The sequence below is a fragment of the Suillus fuscotomentosus genome, assembly GCF_016647785.1.
Source record: "Suillus fuscotomentosus strain FC203 chromosome Unknown F5891scaffold_49, whole genome shotgun sequence".
Classification (NCBI taxonomy): Eukaryota; Fungi; Basidiomycota; class Agaricomycetes; order Boletales; family Suillaceae; genus Suillus; species Suillus fuscotomentosus.
In genome coordinates this window covers 179,559-199,862 of record NW_024539561.1, presented here as the reverse complement: position 1 = coordinate 199,862, position 20,304 = coordinate 179,559, and the positions used below count along the sequence as shown (strand labels likewise).

At 48.1% G+C, this 20,304-nt stretch overlaps 7 protein-coding genes across 7 annotated transcripts; 3 read left to right on the top strand and 4 right to left on the bottom strand.

Moving 5' to 3' along the window:
- Nucleotides 1-3,247: 3,247 nt before the first annotated feature.
- F5891DRAFT_1192301 (uncharacterized protein) lies at nt 3,248-5,221 on the bottom strand (the record flags this gene model as incomplete). The annotated part of the gene is made up of 4 exons (XM_041367589.1): nt 3,248-3,622; nt 3,677-4,186; nt 4,234-5,094; nt 5,147-5,221. The coding sequence occupies 4 exons, from the start codon at nt 5,219-5,221 to the stop codon at nt 3,248-3,250; spliced, it is 1,821 nt and encodes a 606-aa protein (XP_041222700.1).
- Nucleotides 5,222-5,679: 458 nt separating this feature from the next.
- F5891DRAFT_1192300 (uncharacterized protein) lies at nt 5,680-6,436 on the bottom strand (the record flags this gene model as incomplete). The annotated part of the gene is made up of 2 exons (XM_041367588.1): nt 5,680-6,099; nt 6,155-6,436. The coding sequence occupies 2 exons, from the start codon at nt 6,434-6,436 to the stop codon at nt 5,680-5,682; spliced, it is 702 nt and encodes a 233-aa protein (XP_041222699.1).
- A 516-nt stretch (nt 6,437-6,952) lies between these two features.
- On the top strand, nt 6,953-9,683 carry F5891DRAFT_957651 (uncharacterized protein; the record flags this gene model as incomplete). Its single annotated transcript, XM_041375500.1, has 5 exons — nt 6,953-7,109; nt 7,164-7,465; nt 7,504-7,845; nt 8,008-9,235; nt 9,310-9,683. 5 exons carry the CDS (start codon nt 6,953-6,955, stop codon nt 9,681-9,683), a joined length of 2,403 nt encoding a protein of 800 aa, XP_041222698.1.
- A 1,324-nt stretch (nt 9,684-11,007) lies between these two features.
- Nucleotides 11,008-13,586, bottom strand: F5891DRAFT_957694 (uncharacterized protein; the record flags this gene model as incomplete). Its single annotated transcript, XM_041375504.1, has 7 exons — nt 11,008-11,324; nt 11,386-11,658; nt 11,727-11,903; nt 11,960-12,664; nt 12,717-12,896; nt 12,960-13,286; nt 13,352-13,586. Coding segments are annotated over 7 exons (2,214 nt in total), but the record flags the coding sequence as incomplete, so codon positions are not given.
- A 530-nt stretch (nt 13,587-14,116) lies between these two features.
- On the top strand, nt 14,117-16,969 carry F5891DRAFT_1280252 (uncharacterized protein; the record flags this gene model as incomplete). Its single annotated transcript, XM_041370405.1, has 8 exons — nt 14,117-14,214; nt 14,270-14,454; nt 14,519-14,584; nt 14,640-14,843; nt 14,897-15,060; nt 15,392-15,502; nt 15,566-15,586; nt 15,647-16,969. 8 exons carry the CDS (start codon nt 14,117-14,119, stop codon nt 16,967-16,969), a joined length of 2,172 nt encoding a protein of 723 aa, XP_041222696.1.
- A 249-nt stretch (nt 16,970-17,218) lies between these two features.
- F5891DRAFT_1280251 (uncharacterized protein) lies at nt 17,219-18,628 on the top strand (the record flags this gene model as incomplete). The annotated part of the gene is made up of 3 exons (XM_041370404.1): nt 17,219-17,290; nt 17,354-17,374; nt 17,441-18,628. 3 exons carry the CDS (start codon nt 17,219-17,221, stop codon nt 18,626-18,628), a joined length of 1,281 nt encoding a protein of 426 aa, XP_041222695.1.
- Nucleotides 18,629-18,705: 77 nt separating this feature from the next.
- On the bottom strand, nt 18,706-19,856 carry F5891DRAFT_547180 (uncharacterized protein). The gene is made up of 4 exons (XM_041372199.1): nt 19,799-19,856; nt 19,570-19,748; nt 18,963-19,514; nt 18,706-18,900 (listed from the first exon to the last, which is right to left on the bottom strand). The coding sequence occupies exons 3-4, from the start codon at nt 19,500-19,502 to the stop codon at nt 18,784-18,786; spliced, it is 657 nt and encodes a 218-aa protein (XP_041222694.1). The 5' UTR covers nt 19,503-19,514; nt 19,570-19,748; nt 19,799-19,856; the 3' UTR covers nt 18,706-18,783.
- Between the last annotated feature and the right edge of the window lie 448 nt (nt 19,857-20,304).

Genomic DNA, 20,304 nt, shown 5'->3' with positions numbered 1-20,304 from the left:
CCCTAATGTGGCCAGTTATGATATGCTAATCTATTCAACATTTTCAAGCCTGTGCGGAAAAGTCATCCGATACTACGAATATGTTGAATCATGGTGCAGGTTATTACCCAAAGAGAAATGATCTAGGCAAGACTGTTTTTGATAAATACCCGGTGAGCAATATTGCCTGTCAGTCTTTCATCCCATCATGCCGTTCTCCCCTTCTTACGATGTACTCATCGTTGGTGCTGGTGTAGCAGGCCCGGCCCTTGCCCATGCCCTCGCCACAAAGACATATGACAAGCGTGCTACTCCTTTGCGGATAGCTCTACTCGAGCGGTCCTTGTCAAAGCCAGACCGTATTGTCGCTGAATTGCTCCAGCCCGGCGGCGTTACTGCGCTCAGACAGCTTGGTCTGGAGTCATGCCTTGCGGATGTTGGCTCTGTTTCTTTGTCAGGTTATTACGTTCTACGACAGGAGAATGGCGTTTGCGCCTCATTTCCTCAAGGCCATGATGCGCGAGCTTTCGACCATGGGGCATTCATCATGGCCTTGCGCGACCGCGCACGGCGCGCGCCCAATGTTGACGTGATTGAGACCACAGTAGCCGGTCTTATCGAGAGCGAGGACACACATCGCGTAATAGGTGTTCGCGCCTCCAAAGCGGGTGGCCAACTAGAGTCATATTATGCTGATCTCGTCGTTCTCGCGGATGGTTCCTCATCCAAGTTTAGAAATGCCGTCCTCGGGAACATGCCGTATGAGCCTTCGCAAAAGGGTTACTTGGCAGGTCTGATTGTGAAAGACCTGAAGTTGCCGGTGCCCAAGTATGCTACCATGATCGTCCTGAAAGGCGCCGGACCGGTCATCCTTTTTGAGCTCCCCAACAACGAGTATCGGATGCTGGTCGAAATGAAGGAGTCGCCGCCAGATCTCAAGGTTTGTAATTATGCCTTGTTGTGCGGTCGCGATCGCCCCCACTTACTATCAATATTGCAGGAGCATATATTGCGCGACGTTGTTCCTCAGCTTCCATTATCGGTACACGCGCCCATTCTCAATGCTCTGGAAACGTCGCGTTTGCGACGAGTCCCGCATCATTATCTTCCGGCGATGAAGCAGGGAGAATCTAGCAAGGCAGGCGCGTTTCTACTAGGAGATTCGTTAAACATGCGCCACCCGCTAACTGCGGGTGGAATGACGGTCGCCTTGAACGACGCAGTCATCCTTTCTGATCTCCTGGCCAACATCGAGGACTTTGGCAACTGGGATGAAATATCAGCCATCCTCCGGAAGTGGCACCACTTGAGAAAACCACTCGCATCCACTATCAATACCATGAGCATGAGTTGGGCTGGCCTATTTGCAGCCGACGGTACGCCAATAATAACTGTCGAATGCTTGAAGGCTTACGATTGATTGTAGGCGAGGCATTCGATATTATGCAGGAAGGAGCATTCAAGTTCTTTGGGAAAGGGCCCGAGTATTCCGAGATGCCCATGTCATTAGCAGCTGGGTCAGTGATATATCGATAATTTGTCACGATTGCGCTCATCTGGTTCCGGAATCCCTAGGATCACTCAATCTCCGTTACTGCTGGCACGAAGTTCTCTCGTTATAGCGCTTTACTCCATCTGGGTGTTATTCACCCATCCCAGAGCTGGAAGTAAATATGCTCCGCCAATTTACGAATACCCGATGCTTTTTGTTAAAGCATTGAACGTCGTAAGGTTATCTAATGCGCACTTTGGAACATGCTGACCGATTTCTATTGTATAGATATGGACTATGGGCATAGTGATGGGGCCGGTGTTATGGGCAGAAATGTGACATTCTTGCGACCTACATGAGATCAGTAGAGACTTCCGATATTATGCCTCACGTATTGCGTTACCCACGATTAATATATTCTTCCGACTCGCACACTGCTCCAGCACAGACTTTGCAGCTGGTATAAAGCCATCTATTAACAACCGATATAGTATCTTGATATAGGTGATGTTGGGGGGCCACAACGCTTGACACTGACAAATCATACCGCGTTCATGTTGACATCATCGTTGATAATGTTGTGTACTGTCGACGTGCCTCATTGGCTGACTTCGAGGTGACTTCAAGCATGTGGGGACACCAGATTCGGTCGAGTCGGAAGCGACACTTGGTTCACTTGGAGATTTCGCCGACAGCTGTTTCACCAGCATCAGACCGAAGCAAATCAAGAGGTCATGCACAAACACATTTTGCACTGTAGAGAACCCTCATCCCTCTGCACACCGCCTACTTCGTAAATTGATCCTGCGTCCGCCTAGCCCAGGCCATGCATATAGCACCGTCTTTCTCTCCTTCAGTGTGGGTTGCTCCTGCAAGATAAGCGAACCCTCCAACTATACTTGAAGATGAAAGAAGAATACCTGGTGGTGATGACGCGAGTCCTCCGGTCTTTGTGCATAGCAGATTAGTTGGTATCTGGGAATCTGGAACATAGCGCTTCAAGGTCTGAAACGTAGTGATCATACATGCATTATGCTGGGGTCGGTTGTTCAAGAGGAACAGGGATCACGCGAGGGGCAGGCGGCACGTGGTCGAGTTGGGTCGGGTAAGGTGGTCCAAAGTTCGCTGGGAGGGCGTCTTTTCGAAGTCCGGGTGGAGATAATTATCCGGCTGCAGCAGATCGTGTCTTGACTGGCCTGGATCAGAAAGGAGTATTGGAAAAGGGATTGCCGGGACAGTATGCAGTGCAGCAGAAGTAGACTCGGACACAATGCGACTGACCATGACCTTCCTGCTCAGATAGTTTCATTATTTCTGCTTGCGTTGCTCTGGTGTGGACACATGGAAGGTTGACGACGCATATTCGAGAGATAGTGCGACTGAGAAGACATACGAGCTCGATGAGAATGGTAGCAAGCTCAATGGCGCAGTGGCCATGATTGTGACCCTACAAGAGTTGCACAAAAATATCAATGTAACTCTGTTTAATTTCCTCCGCTCGTGCCTCGTTATTACGTAATAGAGTAAATTTCAACTCGCTCAATTGTACTGTGTTGTCATCATGCTCTCCTAACTTTGCTCGTGTTGGAGGTACATCTAAAAGTCGGATGCGCTCGATGAGTGCTCGATGAGCGGTGTTTGATTTTAGGCGACCGCTTAGCGTCTTTTAAGTTTCTGCGCGAGCGAGCAACCCAAATATTTCCAAAACAATATATATTGAGTGAATCTTATGAAAGTGCAAGATTATCACAAAGGAATCAAATCTTATCTACATATCTACAGATCATCAGACATACTAGCCGTACTGATAGTAGATATACCTCGTTCAACTAAATCTTTCTTTAAAGAAATGGAAGCGTGATATACTGCAGGAACGTTACGAATGGTGAGATTGTGTTGTTGAATGAAACGATACTCTGCTCCAGATGACGAAGATGCTGAAAACTCCACCGTCTGACGTCTCCCGTTGAGATGCTCCATGAGGACTGAATGTGTTGCAGCGCCGCCGAGTGAAATCAGATTGTCGAGAGCGTCCACGTCGTCTATGTCAAGCTCTGTGTGGAAGCCGGTTTCCCACACAGCTGCAACGATGACGGCGTGTACGCCAGGATGATTGACTGGGGCCAGCGAGTCCGGATCATTCGTTTCGTGCTAGAGAAAAAAAAGGATAAGTCATTAGAAGAAGAATACAAAAAGAAAACTCACCAAAAACAAGTACGCGTGATTCTCAACGAGTATCGGTACGCGTTGTTTCCTGTGCGCGATCTCCGCATTTGCATCCAACGGACGGTTAAGATCATAATGGACTGGGACTTCGCGGCACGCCCTCGTTTTGAAGGCCGTTCGTATGGTCGTTGTGAGGGTTCGGAGGCTCTTAAGACAGGTTTCGTAGTTGGGAACCTCCGCGTCAGGCATGAAGTCCTGGCGAGCTGCCGACAGCGCTGCCTCCGCCATCGCCGTGTTGACGCCCGTTTCGGGCATAGCATTCTCTAGTAACACCTTGCGGCGCATATTAGACTTCGCGGCTTCCATCAATTTCTTGAACTGCTCATTAGTCGGACGTTGGGGAGCATAGGGATGGGAGCGTGCAGGACTGTTGGCCACAGGCCCGGAGCCAGCCACAGGCAAATTAGTGATAGGCGAGGGAGGAGTAGACACCGGAGGCAGCTCTCTGCGAGACGGGAGTGGTGCAGTAACAGTGATGTCTCCTGTAGCCTGTAGAAGAGAGTCAGTCACGATCATGATACAAGTGAGCGACGCACTCTGATAACTCCGGTTGGGAACAGTTGTCCCCGGTGGCCTTCGGGTGGGCGGCGAGGATCGTATACGAATACCTTCCGAATTCCGGGCAGGTCGATGGGTAAGCGTCCCAGATAACGTGTCTGTTCTTCCTCCCTCTGCGGCTCTTGCATGTGTCCGATATTCCTGAAGGTTGTCGGTGTGGGCACATCAAATTGATGTGCCTCACGAGACACGAGTTCCGGTGGTGCGAATGGCATCTGTGGGAGCCCGTAAGTGTGAGCATGAGGGGCTGGTTGCTGTTGGAGCTGCCGGGAGTCTGGCGGTGGAGCTGGCTGCATGAACGGTGGGCGGTAGTCGTGCGACGGGCCTGGTTGCCCAAGATGTTGTCGAGGGATCTGCCGGGGGTCCGGCGGTGGAGCTGGCTGCATGAATGGTGGGCGGTAGTCGTGCGACGGGCCTGGTTGCCCAAGATGTTGCTGAGGGAGCTGCCGGGAGTCCAGCGGTGGAGCTGGCTGCATGAACGGTGGGTGGTAGTCGTGCGACGGGCCTGGTTGCCCAAGATGTTGTCGAGGGAGCTGCTGGGAGTCCGGCGGTGGAGCTGGCTGCATGGACGATGAGTAGTAGTCGTGTGACGGACCTGGTTGTGCGAGATGTTCATCGGCTTCCTCCATATTGACTTCCTCCATATCATCTTCCTCCTCCATCTCATCATCCTCGTCCTCGTTGTCCTCATCCTCGTCCATGCCTTCGGATTCGATTAACGAAATTAGTTGCTGGTATGATGCCGGACCTTGAGGTTGTTCGACACGGACACCGATCTGGCTTGCATCTGAATTCAAAGACGGGTTTAAACCCGAATTTTTCCCTGGTTTTTTTATTGCCTAATAATATTATATTAGTAGCATGCATAGGTAGTAGTACCGTAAGACTTACCTTCGCATTCTTGCGCGAGGGACACTTTTTCGTGATCTTCGTGTGCTTGCGAGTTGCACTGGCCTTTGGGGGCATGATGATGGGTGGGTGGAAAATGTATGAGAAAAACGTACACTTGAGTCCAGGTGCTTAACAGCCGGGGTTATTTAATTGGCCCCAGGGTTCTATCGGCCTCATGGCGCAGCCAATTCAATAGAAAGATCAATCAGTAATCACGAATGCAGACATTTATGTATTAGACGCACCGAAATCTGCATGCTGCGAACCTTGTGGCATGATGATCAGTATGTTTGACGCAGTTTCACGCGGGGTAAGGACAGAATAGGCAAAAAGATGTGATAGTGCGGAATGATATCGATGGTGACAAGATAGTATCGATAGTGACAAGAAGAAGAGAAATCAGTCACGAGGCTACATCGAACATTACTACAAAACTCTTGAATACATAAAACTGGTACACCGTTGATCTAGAGCGATAATCGACGAATCAGTGACATTTTTGACCAAGATAAGAAATGAACTTAACTGATTGCCTAGTCCCGACCGCTTTCGGAGTCTTCGCCACCGTCGTTAGCCATGATCAAGTCTGTGTCGGTGACCCCGTGTGCGATAAGTAGTCCTTCCATATCATTGTATTTACCTTGCACAAACTTGAGGGACTCCTTTGCTTTGAGGAGGTTTGTAGTAACGCTGGAGGATGGTTCAGAAACCTCTGTGCACTCTTTCTGCGTGTTTTCAATCCAGAGTCGAAGCCCATCTTCTGCAGCTTCATGTTCTTTCTTCAACTTGTTGATGGATTGGTTCAAGAAACTAGTCCACCTGCTCGCCTCTTCTACCTGCCAGATCCTGGTCATGATAAGGTGGCGAAGCTTCTCACAAGTGGCATACTGAGCAGCAACAGCCACTTTGAGATCCTCAGGCGGCATGTTTGTGTCGCCCAGAATCTCTGGGGCCTGTTTAATCGAGTTCAATACAATCAGTACCAGCAAAAATGTGGAAAAGACTTACAAGGGACACAAAACTTGCAATAGGGATATCATGTCCCTCTGACTCAGAGTCAAACAAAGCAGAGTTAAATGAGGAGCAGCTCCCCTTGGGAGACCATAAGGTGTAGTTCCCCCGGGGAGAGTGTAAGGAGTAGTTCCCCAGGGGAGACCGAGACCTGCGTAGAGACCGAGACTTACGCTTAGCCTTGGGACTTGCTCTATAAGCAGGAGAGGAATGTTCGACGAAAGTTGCAGAGCTGGTTGGGCTAGTAGGGCGCATAGTATCAATACAAGTGTCCAGCATGATATGAACAATGGACTTGGAGGATTTGACCTGAATGTTTTCTCACTCAGCCTCTCGCTGCGGTGCTGTCAACAGACTTGTCAGCGAGTTTCGGAGTTTGAAGGACTTAACAGAATTCCAAATACACGGCGGTGGATGGTCAGTCAAGGTGATTCTTAAGGCTGCAATATCAATAAGTTCTTCAAGTTGAACGCTCCGATGGCATCCAATGTAGAAGAGGGCTTTACCTCTGACGAGATGTTTTTTAGGGCCGGAGAGTACATTTTTGATATCAAACTTACACGATGGTCCTGATCAAGCTGGCTATCATATAGTGGTACTAGCCAGTATCCTTGTCCCACCTGTTCCACGCCATTTGTGAAGGTGGAAGAACTTTGCACTCACCTTACAGATGATCCGCAATGCAATGCTGTACCCATCCCTCATGCACTTCGCCAACCTGCTGGTCCAGGTGAAGAACGCATGGGTCGCTATCACACGAAATCCGGCTCTATTTACAGGTTTCAACGGCCAAATATGTTCGAGCGCATGAAGGCTCATGACTATGAGTCCGCTCGCGAACATAATGTGTACTACCCATTTTCTGGGAGGGAGGAATGGGAACTCGCCAAATTTCTCATCGAGAATCTGAATCAGGGGCAAATAAGTCGCTTTTTGAAGTTATTATGGGTCAGTGAACTTTACATTAACTTTTAAATTTTAACAGCTCACTATTAGGTGAAGTCAGAAACACGGCAACAGCCCACATTCAAAACTGCGCCCCAACTGCTAACCTTTATGGACGCCCTGCCAAAGGGACCGCAGTGGCGCTGCACAACAATCGAGACAGATGGTTATGTTACAACGCATCCTGTGCATCTTATCTGGCGTGATGCTTTGGAGGTAACGAAGCACATATTTGGCAATCCGATTTTTGCCAATGACATGGAATTCGATCCATATGAGATATTTGTTGACGGAGAACGGGAATATGGTGAATGGATGTCGAGTTCGTGTGCGCATGATATCCAGGCTTGTATTATTTTTTATGTTCGAATATGAATTCTGACGATAGTTTTTATGCATAGGACGAGCTTCCACGAGGTGCTACCATTGTGCCCATCGTTCTTGCATCGGACAAAACTCCTGTCACTCGACACACAGGAGGTCTCGAGATGCATCCCACGTTCCTTACTATCGCTAACATCCGATCTGACATTCGCATGAAGGCTACGGCTCACGCATGGTCGTGCATCGCGTATATGCCCATTCCTCAGTTCATTTGCAACCCCAAGTTCTCTTCACTCTTGCAAGCCCGTGTGTGGCATCGGTGCATGGATATAGTCTGTGTGAATCTCAAGGAGGCAGCCACTGTAGGCGCAAGTATGGTGGACCCATTGGGTCTCTTACGCTATGGATTTACCCCCCTTGTCGCATATACCGCCGACCTCCCCGAACAACAGATGGTTTCATGTGTAAGTAAGAATACATCACCAGTCACTCTAGCCATCCAGTCACAGTTCGGGGACGGAAAGTTGTATGAACCTCGCGACGGCCAGGGCACACTCAGGACACTTGAAGAACTTGGTCAGTGTATCGATCCCTGGAAGGTCCAGGAATTTCAAGAAGCAGCCAAAGCATCACATCTCAGCGGGGTGCAGCTTCCCTTCTGGCGTGACTGGCGCTTCGCTGATCCAGCTATTTTCCTTGCACCTGAACTTCTCCACACATGCCATAAATTTTTCTTTGATCACATCCTCAAGTGGTGTAAGGAAGTTGTTGGGGCTGATGAACTCGATACTCGCTTTCGTTCGCAACATAAACACATCGGAACCCGTCACTTTGGGCAAGGTGTCTCCCATGTCTCGCAGATGACCGGTCGGGAACATCGGGACATCCAACGCACAATCGTACCTACAATTGCAGGTGTCGTCGATCCTGATTTCGTCCGCGCTGTTCGCGCGATGGTCGATTTCATCTACAAAGCACAGGCTCCAACTTTCACTCCAACATCGATCGCTGACATGACCTCCTCCCTCCAAGAGTTTCACGAATTCAAACACGCAATTCTCCGTGCCGAGGCTCGCCGAGGAACATCGGGTCCTATTGAGCATTTTGAAATTCCAAAACTTGAGCTCTTAGCATCATTCGCTCGAGCCATCCCCCAGCTTGGCTCCATTATACAATTTACTGCTGATGTCAGTGAGCGCATGCTCATCACACAGTGCAAGAATCCATTTGAGGGCACCAGCCACCAACGTGCAACGTTCACTCAGCAAGTCGTCCGTCTCCTGGACCGGGAAGAGACTGCATGCCAGTTCGACCTCTATGCCCTCCTCCGCTCAAACGACATGTCCCTCAACAACCTCATCGTCAACGAATTCGACGAAGTCGTTGACATGGACCCGATGTTGGGTTGGATCATGCGCGTCGCTCCTGAAGAACTGTCTCGGTTTCAAGGCCCACGTCCCGTTCGCAACCATTTCCTCAAAGGCCTGCTGTCTGAAGACAGCAGGGTCGCCTTTCATATCACTGTATCCAGTGACCACACCAACAAGACAGCACCTTTTTTGGCGCGATTATACCAGCTTCCTGACTTTCCTCTGACGCTTCGCTCCTTCATTGAAAGTGTCAACCCTACGCTCGCAACTCGTTTCCAGAACCGACTGCTCAATGTCTGGAACAAGTTTCATATTCAGCTGCATTCGACGTTGCGTCCACGTCTCGTCATGCCGAGCCAGCAGGTACAAGCATATCCGCCATCTACCAATTATCCTCGTGGAAATTGTGATTCTGTCCTGCTGCAGATGCACAGTGAAGGTGAAGAAGGTGAAAATCTTGGTGAGTTTTGAAGTTACGGTCAGTATCTTTGTATTCACGCATTTCTTCACTAGACGCCATTGTAGCTCAAGTTCGCATGGTGTTTGGCTTGTCAAAGAAAGGCCCACCGTTGCCTGCTGAACTTGACCAAATATTCCTCTATGTACAGCTCTTCGAAGTCGTCGCACGTCCTCAAGATGATGTTGGAGTCATGATGTTCCGCGTTAAGCGCCGTTTTGTGACCGGTCCTGATGGCACACAAGTGCGGGTTGGCATGATCATTCCTCTGCTCGATGTTACCCATGCAATCGAGCTCATTCCTGTTTACGGGGACAGAGCTAATCGTGCTGTTGACTCCTCGACGTGTTTGGAAAGCTATGATACCTTCTACCTTAACAATTTTTCAGACAAAGAATGGTACCACACGCTACACACAGATTTCATGTAGTTTCCCTCGAGTCTAGACGTCCTGTGGTGTGCATCGCAATGTTAGATTGATTGATTGGACTATCTTGCAAAGATAAGATTCACTAAATAATTTAAGACTAAATCTAAGACTCGATTTCGTGATTTTGACATGACTAAGTGAGTTGTCAGATCTCCACCAATCGCATGGCTTCACTACTGAAGTCGTAAGCGTTCGTAAGTGTTCGTAACGCGCGTAAGTTAAGCGTTCATTTCAGTTGTTTTGCAGATGTACCACTCAATCGAGTCTACCGTCCCCTGTTACTCGTCCGAAAATTTTCGGCTCCCTGGGATTGCGTCAGTTCAAGGTACGAGCAATTGCTCCTTCAAGCCTATGCAAGACCCCGAGGAGCCCATCTTCGTTACTAATGCCTGTTGACTTTACAATAGCGCTGACATGGCTGTTCATTATTATCTTGCCTCCACGGCCAAACCTGCGCACGCTGCTCGATGCTCCAAATATCGATGTACGTCGTTGGTGTCCTCGTCGGTTAATGAGGCTGCCTTTAGCCTTTTGAAATGTACATACTAACTAATCCAACTCTGAAGACTCTCACCAACTGACATATGTTTAACTACATCTTCCTAGACAGTTATGATCCTCCACCGGCTTTTCACTGCTCCCACTCGCTCGCTCGTTGTCCTCACTCTCTCACACCCACTGCACCATGTCCTCATTCATCGGCTGTCTTGCCGTCTCTGTCACGTTCGACCTGGAATTGCGGCCTTCTCTCATCTCATCTCTCTCGCTTGCTCGGCCGCTCAGTTCCAGGCTCGCGGTTCTCTGACATTCTCACCTCATCTTATGAAGGCCGCGACCGACGTCGAGTTTAAGGTCGCGCGCGCTCTTGATTCTGATTCCTGCCCCCCAAATACTTATCTCATCGCATCATACATGTAATCTTTGCACCATTAATAAAAATTGCACCGCCGGGCATCGTATCATCTACTCTACAGCACCTTGCAATGTACTGAAAGTGCTCAGTTGATCTCGAGTGGGATAGATATGGTGATGTACTGCGCATACAGTGGGAGGTGCAGCACTAAACGATGGGGAACGAGCTCGATGATCCATAACGTGTGCACCTGCAGTTAGTGCATAAGTGAGAGTGCTGAATGTCAATACTGGGATGGTGCCGCCGGTGGAACCGGTCATCAGAGACGAGTTGGGAATGAGTTCAGGTTGGGGCTCAACAGGTGGAGGAGTGAGATGAACACATGCGAAGCTTGTGTTGCCCTCCGAGGGCGAAGACCTTGTATATCTGACTGAAAACCATTTAAGTGTTCTAGATAATAACATGAATATACTAGTATTGCTTACCTTGTCGAGCAAGAGCACGTTTTGCACGGTAAGCATGGGTAGATAAACGGTCGCTGGAGTTGATGCCAAATGCATCGAAAAGGTCCAAACTAGCGCTGATGTTTGTGTCATAGTGAAATCCTCGCATGATTCCTCCCAATAGCGTAAGACCCACACCATCACGATTGATATTCCTGTGTGCTTGCTCGTTTCCATTGGTAGTAGTTGGTGAGGCCTTCCAAATTTCGAGCGGGATGAGACTGTTTGGCTGATAGAGTGCCGGTAGCACAAACTTCGTGCCCTCAATTTTATCTTTAAGCCATGCTGCCGGTAGTAATCTTGCCTTAGAAATACTTCAAAACATGAATTAGAAAATATCACAAACCTGCAGCCTTTTTTCCACCTTTCTTTATCTTCTTCAATGTTCCCTGTAGATCAGGATGAGGCTCCACTGATGCGATCGTCAACATGGCAATTTCCACATCTTTGGGAATTTGACCACGGAGACTACGGATATTCCGTTTATAGTGCGCAAGACATAGACGGTAGAAGCGGCGCAGATGGTCATATGGATCCAGGTCACAAAGTAGAGCAGTGGTGTCATAGCGGCAAGCCTGTATTGAGTCTTTACACAGGTATACGCAATACATACCTAGGCCTGTGGAATTATTGAATATATTCAAATTGCAATTCACGTTGACTCGGATTCCAAGAAAATATACTTACCAAGACCTTGACCTTTATGTCCATCAGCAATGATGGTTTGAATCCCTTCTCCGTGCATGTATTGAAACTGAACAGCACAACCTGTGTCCACACTGGCAATCTCGAATATTTGTTGGAAGAGGATGAAGTGTGCTTGTGCTGATTGAGATGTCGTGAATGCTCGAGCACCAATAACAGCTACAATACATGGTCATGGCCATCAGCTGAGTTGAGCAATTTGGTATTGAACTTACATTTCATGTGGGCAACGTCCCAAGACTCAAATTCAAATTCCTGCCAGCCATGTACACGTTTGAATGAAGTGTCGATCGAGAGCCGTTTTGCTTGCATCAGACGCCATGACATCCGCTTTGTCATACAAATGACCAGCCGCAGACTACTAATCGAAGTTGATGTGGTGGCCGCAGGTGGATTTGATGCTGATTTGGTGGATAGCTGATGTGACTCCGCACAACGAATATAGCGCTCGTCAATGGGCAAAAGATCGTGTTTTGTTGCCAAGTGAATAGCACCTGCGAATCCTGTTCCACTTGGAAATTCATTAAACCGCAAAGTGTTGATGAGGCGCCGAGCATGGTCAGAGTTCCCAAGAGACGGGTGAAGGTCTGACAGTGTGGGATTGCGGGTTTCCTTCCAACTGAGGTGAGCTTGTAAAGCTTGTATGAATGCAGAATCAAGTAAAATCCGACGTGGTGTTGCATAAGCAAGTTTCCAGCTGAGTGTGAGCAGCAACTCGTAGAAAATGGCTTTAATAGCTTCTGGAGTTTTGACAGGTGCAGGCGGAGGGTGGCTGTGATTGTTGGTGCAGATAACGAGGACTTGTGGGCAGGCAGTGAGATTGTATGGTGTATATATGTCGAACTTTGCCTTGCATGGAACTGGCCAGCTACGAAGTGTTCCACGAGCCAATTTTCCTTCATGATTTCGATGCCAATATGCTGCCCAACAGATTAGGATATATGCTACTTCAAATGACAGAAAGTAACTCACGACAACATTGCTTCTGCTCGGCAGGGGAGGCAACAAATGTGCACGGCATGAGAGGACCATATCCATCATTTTTTGCTCGTGTTTCATGAAAGGAAATTGCCTTCAGCTCGTTCTCTATAAGTGCCCACAAGTAATCAGTATTGAATTCGTCCAAATTCCGGAGGACAAGATGGGTGCGAGCTCAAGAAACAGAAGCATTGAAATTTTTGCAGCTGCAATGGATCATTAGTCTATGTAGTACACACTCTAGCCGTTTAAGTTGAACTGACTGAATATATGGACGGCCAAGATTATTCACAGATAACATGAGGGGAGCCCCACACCCCCTGGACTCTGACTCGGAGTGAAGATCAAAGCTGTCTAGTACTATCTCAGGACTTAAATCCAAGTTTGCATCGAAGCCACATCCCCGTTCAGAGACAGCACAAAAAAATGCTAGAGTCTTGTTGAAAACCTCTGCCTCTGCAGAATCATCACTGTATCCAGCCTGAGACAGACTCCAAGTTGGAGATGCAGCATAATTACTGCTGAAACTGGCCTCGTTGAATGTACATACCTTGAGGCCATTGCCTGTATGTTCTCGTTCTTATTAGTATGATAAAATCAATAGTCTCAGACATCATTAATGTACATACACGATGACTTAAGCTGGCGACAACGAACACCTTTGCCTGCATCATCTCGGAGAAGCAGGCACACTGCATTTTCACGCCCACCATGACCTCCACCAAGAGAATATTGGAATGCTGATTGAGGCTGCACGAAGGATATGGGATCAACAACAAAACGGTGTGCAATGCTGCCAGGTGCTGTTATGGGATACTCGAGGATAGCATGAACAGGGTGATCAACAATTGCGCTGACTTTGGTGGCTCAATTCACATAGTTGGCTCTCCGTGAAATTTCCTCGGTGGTAAAATAATATGGAGCGGGAGACTGATATCTTGGATATGGGGGAGTGGAGATGGTGTCGAGGGTTGAATCCACGTCTGGTGTATTTTGGTGTGATGACGGCGATGACACAACTGAGCTTGTGACTGAGATAGGGGACAATCCTGCACTGTCCAATATCTGTTGCACTTTTTCAAGTGCTTCAAGTTGCGAACAGGTAAGACTCATTGAGAATTAGACAGAAGGAAAAATGGGGGGCAGATACTAGCATTGAATTCAAATAATTGCCTGTATATGTGACAGTTGGACGTTCATCAATGACTTGCAAATGGGCACCGATGCACCCGCACACTTAGGAACCCACTAATTTCGGGCTCTTGCAGTTCATTGAACGGACACTTGCATTCAAAATTTACCTCGCATAACATGGCCGAGGGATTCAGCAAGGCTCTCTGTATAAAGGTCAGCATCTCGCTCATGATATAGTACAGTAGGCCAGGCTAGCCATCATGGATTCAATTTTTCGCCCGTGTATCGAGTACCAGCGTGGAAGCACAGAACTCGTCATCTTTTCACGTGAGGTGAAGCAACTTGTCACTGTTGCATAGTGTGTAGCTCACTTTGACTTACTGCCAACCACTGACTTAAAGTTATGTTTGCAGCCCAAAGTCGGGTCGTTTCCGCATTTGTCCTTATGGCTTGGCAGATTACTTGCAGCGTCGAGGGCTTTTCATAGAATGTTTCTGCGGCATGCTCTCAGACACACCTTGTTCCACCAGGATTGTGGACTCTGCCGTGAATGGGCATGTCTTGATGCAGTGTGCTAATGAGCAGTGCGGATTTAGAGGTTAGCATGTTGCACTGGTGATCACGTCCTTTGTACTGACACGATTTTCACGATTTCACGACAGCCAACATCACAGATATTTATCACACATCTTTTTTTACCTCTAGTTACGAAGAACTGCCAACACTCGGTATGTATTTACTGTTACCTAGATGCAGGTGTCAGTATTAATGGTCTGCTCATAGTTGCAAACCCCCAACCTAACATGAATCCAGTTCATGATGCCTTCCGCCAGCTTGCTCCTAATGAGCATGACATTGCGCCCTACTTCCACGGCTATCTCGGATCCCATGTCTCAGTTTGGCCCGACTTTCGACAACTCCGTGGTTTAGTTGGTGCACCCTCAGCAAATCCACGTCCATTTATCCGACTAGTTCATCGTCGTGCTGGTGAGTTGTAGCACAATTTATAGAGTATCATTCAAAAACTAATTAATACAAAGGATCTATTCAAGGTGCTGCTGCTAGTCAGTTGTCAATGGCGGCTCGTCGTGGACAACGTGTATCCACACGTCTCCCGCTCGGACAAGACAGTGGCATGGTTGTGATGAACAGGCTCTCGGCCTATGAAACAGGTCTTCTTGCTGACCTCTCCGGTGAGACAGGTGTAAGTGTCTGGGACTGGGACGGGCTTTTCGAAAGATGTGACCACTGTGGAAGGTATTTTGTTGCGACGGTACTTCGAATGCATATCCCGCACTGTAGAGCGTGAATAGCGGCCATGATATATATCCTATGTGTCAATAAAATTTTGATGCATCATTCGAGGTGACGGGGGTCATTGAATGGCTGTACACGCAGTTTGAACGGTGATTGCTCGTACCTTGAAGTGACGCGGCTTCTGAGAGCCGAAATTTTTCGGACGAGTAACAGGGGACTGGTCACTCCACTCAATCTTATAGCATTTGTTTCATTTGCTGTGTTCCCTCGTATTCTAGCCTACTATCACATCTTTGCTTCTCGCCTTAGCGAACAACATGCAGACACCCCACTCGGCACTCAATATCTCTGGCTCTGTTTCAGATATCATCGGTGCACTACAAAACATCGTAAGTGCTAAGTTTCTTGAATTAGAATTCGTGTCAGCTGAGAATAACAATAATCCATTCCAGCTCGCACGCTCGCAAGTGATTGTACGTCTACTCATTGGTCTATTTCGACACATCACATGTCATGTTACTGACGATGACTAGATTCCAGTCCTTGAAACTCCATACTCCAGATTCCACAATACAGAGCACTCTACCATAGAGCTCGAACGCCAGAGCGTCATTAACATTATCGCTCACCGACAGCAGCAATTGGGTACAGTCCTGTACGAGCTCTCGGGCCTGGAGGCCGTGATAGATGGCGTTGTCAGCATCATCGGTGAGCGCCGGCAGCAATCGGATGCGGTTCTGGACGAGATCTCGGATCTGGAGGCCGTGATGGACAGCATCAAAAATATTCATCAGCAAGTCGTCGAAAAGAAGGAGAAGATTATGCAGTCGATGAATTTGCACAAGGGACTCCTATCGGCTCTCTGGCGCCTGCCAACGGAGGTCTTATCCCAAATATTCAACCACTGTCTCCCTGAAACCATATTTTCGCTATCCCCATTGAACCTCCGAGTTAAGGCCCCCGTACTGTTAACAAGAATATGCCAACGATGGAGGGAGGTTGCTGTATGTACGCCCGATTTATGGTGCAGGTTGTATGTGGAAGCCAACGACGGAGGCTGGGAGCAGGCAGCTTTCTGCTATGACTTGTGGCTCAAGCGTTCACGAGGACGTCTGCTCTCGTTAGAACTCGGGTACCACTACTCGCCCAAACTACGAAGTCTTCTTCAGCCTCATATGAGGCGTATAAGATTTCTCCGAGTCTCTGTCGATTACTTCCGGGGTGGACGCCCTCCGCTGTCTGCTATTGACCTCCCAGCACTTCAGGAGCTGACCATATATGTAATGGTAAATCATGATATTCCAATTATTGCACAATTTATCTCGCGACTGCCGTCCACTATGCGCAGTCTCAAGTTCATTGACATGATGCCGGTTTTCAGCATCGAGCACTTGTCTTCTTTAGGCCCTGTATGGGTTTACTTGACGGATGTCCGGATCGCCGTATGGTACCCGAACGCATTCCTCCATTTGCTTCAGTTATGTCCCGACCTCTCTTCCTCAAATGTCCGCGTAGATTTTGACCAAATGGGACCCTTTAAATCATTCACGCACACAAAATTACAATCCTTATGCATCATCCTTCATGATAGGCCTTCGCTCACGCGCCCTTTATCTGACTTGTTCAACGCTGTATCACTCCCCAAATTGCGCGCGCTAGAAGTTCGCCGCAATAGCCACATTAATGCATCTTTTCGGCCTCATGAGGATATACAGGCATTTTTGGCACGGTCAATGTGTCCCCTGGAGACCCTGACTATCGGTGGTCGATCGATGATAACAGATGCGCAGCGAGCGGAATACATTTCCCTCATTCCTTCCCTTGAAGTAGTGAATTACGGTTATGGATACTTTTGATAATCCTGGGTATCTACATATCGAGAAATGATTAATGATGTTTCCTGGTTGACAAGTTTTTTCGAAATGAAGAAATGGGTTTGACCTACAAGAATTGCGCAAAAATACTGACACTTTATTCCTGCGTCTCGTTACATAATAGTGTAAACATCTTGCGCACTTGTTTGATATTGCATCTGTTTCACTCGCTGAGTTCCCTCCACGGTGCTCTAGCCCATTACATATCTACTTCTCGACTTAGCCAACAACATGCAGACACCCCACTCGGAATTCAATATCTTTGACTCTGTTTCAGATATCATCGGTGCACTACAAAACATAGTAAGTGCCAAGTTTCTTGAATTAGAATCCGTGTCAGCTGAGAATAACAATAATACATTCCAGATCGCACGTTCGCAAGTGATTGTACGTCTACTCCTTGGCCTATTCTGACATACGATCACATGTCATGTTACTGATGATGACTACTAGATTCCAGTCCTTGAAACTCCGTACTCCAGGTTCCCCAATACCGACCGCTCTACCATCGAGCTCGAACGTCAGAGCGTTGTCAACATTATCGCTCAGCGCCAGCAGCAATTGGATACAATTATGTATGAGATCTCGGGCCTGGAGGCCGTGATGGATAGTGTCGAAAATCTTCATCAGGCAGTCCTTGAGAAGAAGGAGAAGATCACGCAGTCGATGAATCTGCACGAGGGACTGCTATCGGCTCACTGGCGCTTCCCAACGGAAATTTTATCCCAAATATTTAACCACTGTCTCCCTGATTACATATATTTTTTATCCCCATCGAGCCTCCCAGTTCAAGCCCCTATACTGTTAACAAGAATATGCCGACGATGGAGGGAGGTTGCTGTGAATACTCCCGGATTATGGTGCCGGTTGTATGTGCAAGCCGATGACAAAAAATTGCTGAAGGCACCCTTCTGCTATGACTTGTGGCTCAAGCGTTCACGAGGACATCCGCTCTCGTTAGAACTCGGGTACCACTACTCGACCAAACTACCAAGCCTACTTCGGCCTTACATGAGTCACATCACATCTCTTCTAGTCTATGGTGATTACTTCGGTGGCAGACACCCTCGACTGCTTGCTACAGACCTCCTAGCACTTCAGGAGCTAGCCATACGAGGGACGTCAAATGATGATATTCCAACTATTGCACAATCCATCTCGCAACTGCCGTCCACTATGCGCAGTCTCAAGTTCATTGACATGACACCGTTTTTCGACATCGAGCCTTTGTCTTCTTTCAGTCCTGTATGGGCCCACTTGACAGACGTCCAGATCGCCGTATCTCACCCGAACGCATTGCTCCATTTGCTTCAACTATGTCCCAATCTCTCCTCCTTAAACACCCAGATAGAAATGGACCAAGGAGGACCCTTGAAATCATTCACGCACACCAAATTACAATCCTTATGCATCATTTACTACGCTTCGCTCACGCGCACTCTATCTGAGCTGCTCAATGCTCTATCTCTCCCCAATTTGCATGCGCTTGAAGCTCGCTACAATACATCTTGGCCTCATGAAGATATGAAGGCCTTTTTGGCACGGTCAAAGTGTCCCCTGGAGACCTTGACTATCGGTAGTGGAATGACGATAACAGATGCGCAGCAAGCGGAATATGTTTCCCTCACTTCCTTCCTTTAAAGTAGTGAATTACAGTAACAGTTCATACTCTTGGTAATCCTGGGTAGCTACATATCTCGAGAGATGACGTTTCTGGGTTGACAGTAGAACAATACAATGCGACTAGCAGGAGAATAGCATCATTTGCAAAGCCACAATTGATCAGCGCGGAAGCATCAGAAATTAAAATGTCCATTGAACACTCCCCAGTTTCTTGCCGCGAACCACTGTACCCAAACAAGTGCCTTGCAGTCAGCCTTGTGACCGTTCACCCAGGCTTGCTTCTGGCAAGCCTAAGAACAAGCTTGAGTCAGACACACGACTTGCATTGGAATGTATCACCACCAATGCTTACCTCCCCACAGTATGACATTTGTTTGCAGCGGGAGCACAAGAGCAAGTGCGTATTATGAGAAGTATTCCCCTCTTTACCACAAGACCCACAGCATCTTGCTTGGGTGTTCGAGTTGCGCGCAGCCACATCATCGCTGGCCTTCAGCAGCTGCTCGAGCGAGCATGGTATGATTTTGATAATGGAGGGTTCTTCGACGCGTATGCCGACGGTCATGTCTAAGAAGCCATGCTGTTCGCCATACAGTACAGCAACTGTGTGGCCTTGCTTGATTTGCGGAGTGAGCGCGTGTCCGCGGTCGTCAGTGTATAGGCCGATGGTGACGACTTGACCACCTTTATCCTTTACGCGTAATAGGACTCGGAAGAGACCGTAGGAGCCGACGATCTCGCCAAGGAAGCACCAGTGTTGTCTGGGTACAATTCTGTATGGGCCCTTGACGTAGTAGGTGGGGTCAACATAATACTCATGCGGAAGGTCGCTGAATGTTGGGAAATTGACGTTATTGCGCAGGAGGCTGTTAGAAGTCTTGGTTTCTGGCATTGTCGCAGTAAACTGATTCAAGTTGAGCTTGTCCGAATAGAGATCAAGGAAGAACATCCAAACGTACGAGATTCTGTATGTTTGAAGCTGCCTCAACTTCAATCTGAGTTGGACGAAGTCACGATTCGGAGGAGACGAGGATGTTGGGACAATGGGCACTCTGGAGAGAAGACTGTCGCAGAGTCTGTCACAGGGGTTGGTGGCGTATCTGGTATGAGTTCTGATAGAAGAGAGCAACGAGTAAGTCTGCCCTAAGTCAGTACGAGTCTAGGCACGATGTACAAGAGCGAACATACCTCGAGGAGTAGGAACAAACGCTGGTGAAAAGAGATACATGTGCGAGACACTATCAATAAGATTGTGAATGGTTACATAACAGTGGCTGACGATGGCGAATCACTACACAGTTCCAAGAACCAACGTAAGGAAGCGAACCCTCTTCAACATCAGGGGACGAGGATACGTGGGAGGGTTACCTGACAGGTACACATCTTCAAGAGAAATGACGGGGAGGCGCGCGAGCATCGGGAGGATTCAGGAAGATGCCTCTCGAGTAATTTGATGAGGACCTCACCGGGGAACTTGCAGGTGTCTTAGAATGATTTCATGATACATAAAACCGGGTCGGAAAGTGCTGCCAAGGGTGCGTGTACGTGATAATACCTGTATATGCTGGTGAGAAAGGAGTGGAATGGCTCAATGACGAAAATGCACCGTTCCAATGATGAGTCTTTGTTGGCCTATTTAGGGATTGCTCCAATATCACGACGGTATTGGGTGATGCCTCAAGGCCTCGTCGATA

Coding starts and splice junctions, on each gene's coding strand:
- F5891DRAFT_547180 (XM_041372199.1), bottom strand. CDS start 19,502: ATGCCAGAAACCAAGACTTCTAACAGCCTCCTGCGCAATAACGTCAAT. Junction 18,901..18,962: donor AAATGTCATACTGTGGGGAG/GTAAGCATTGGT, acceptor GCTTGTTCTTAG/GCTTGCCAGAAGCAAGCCTG.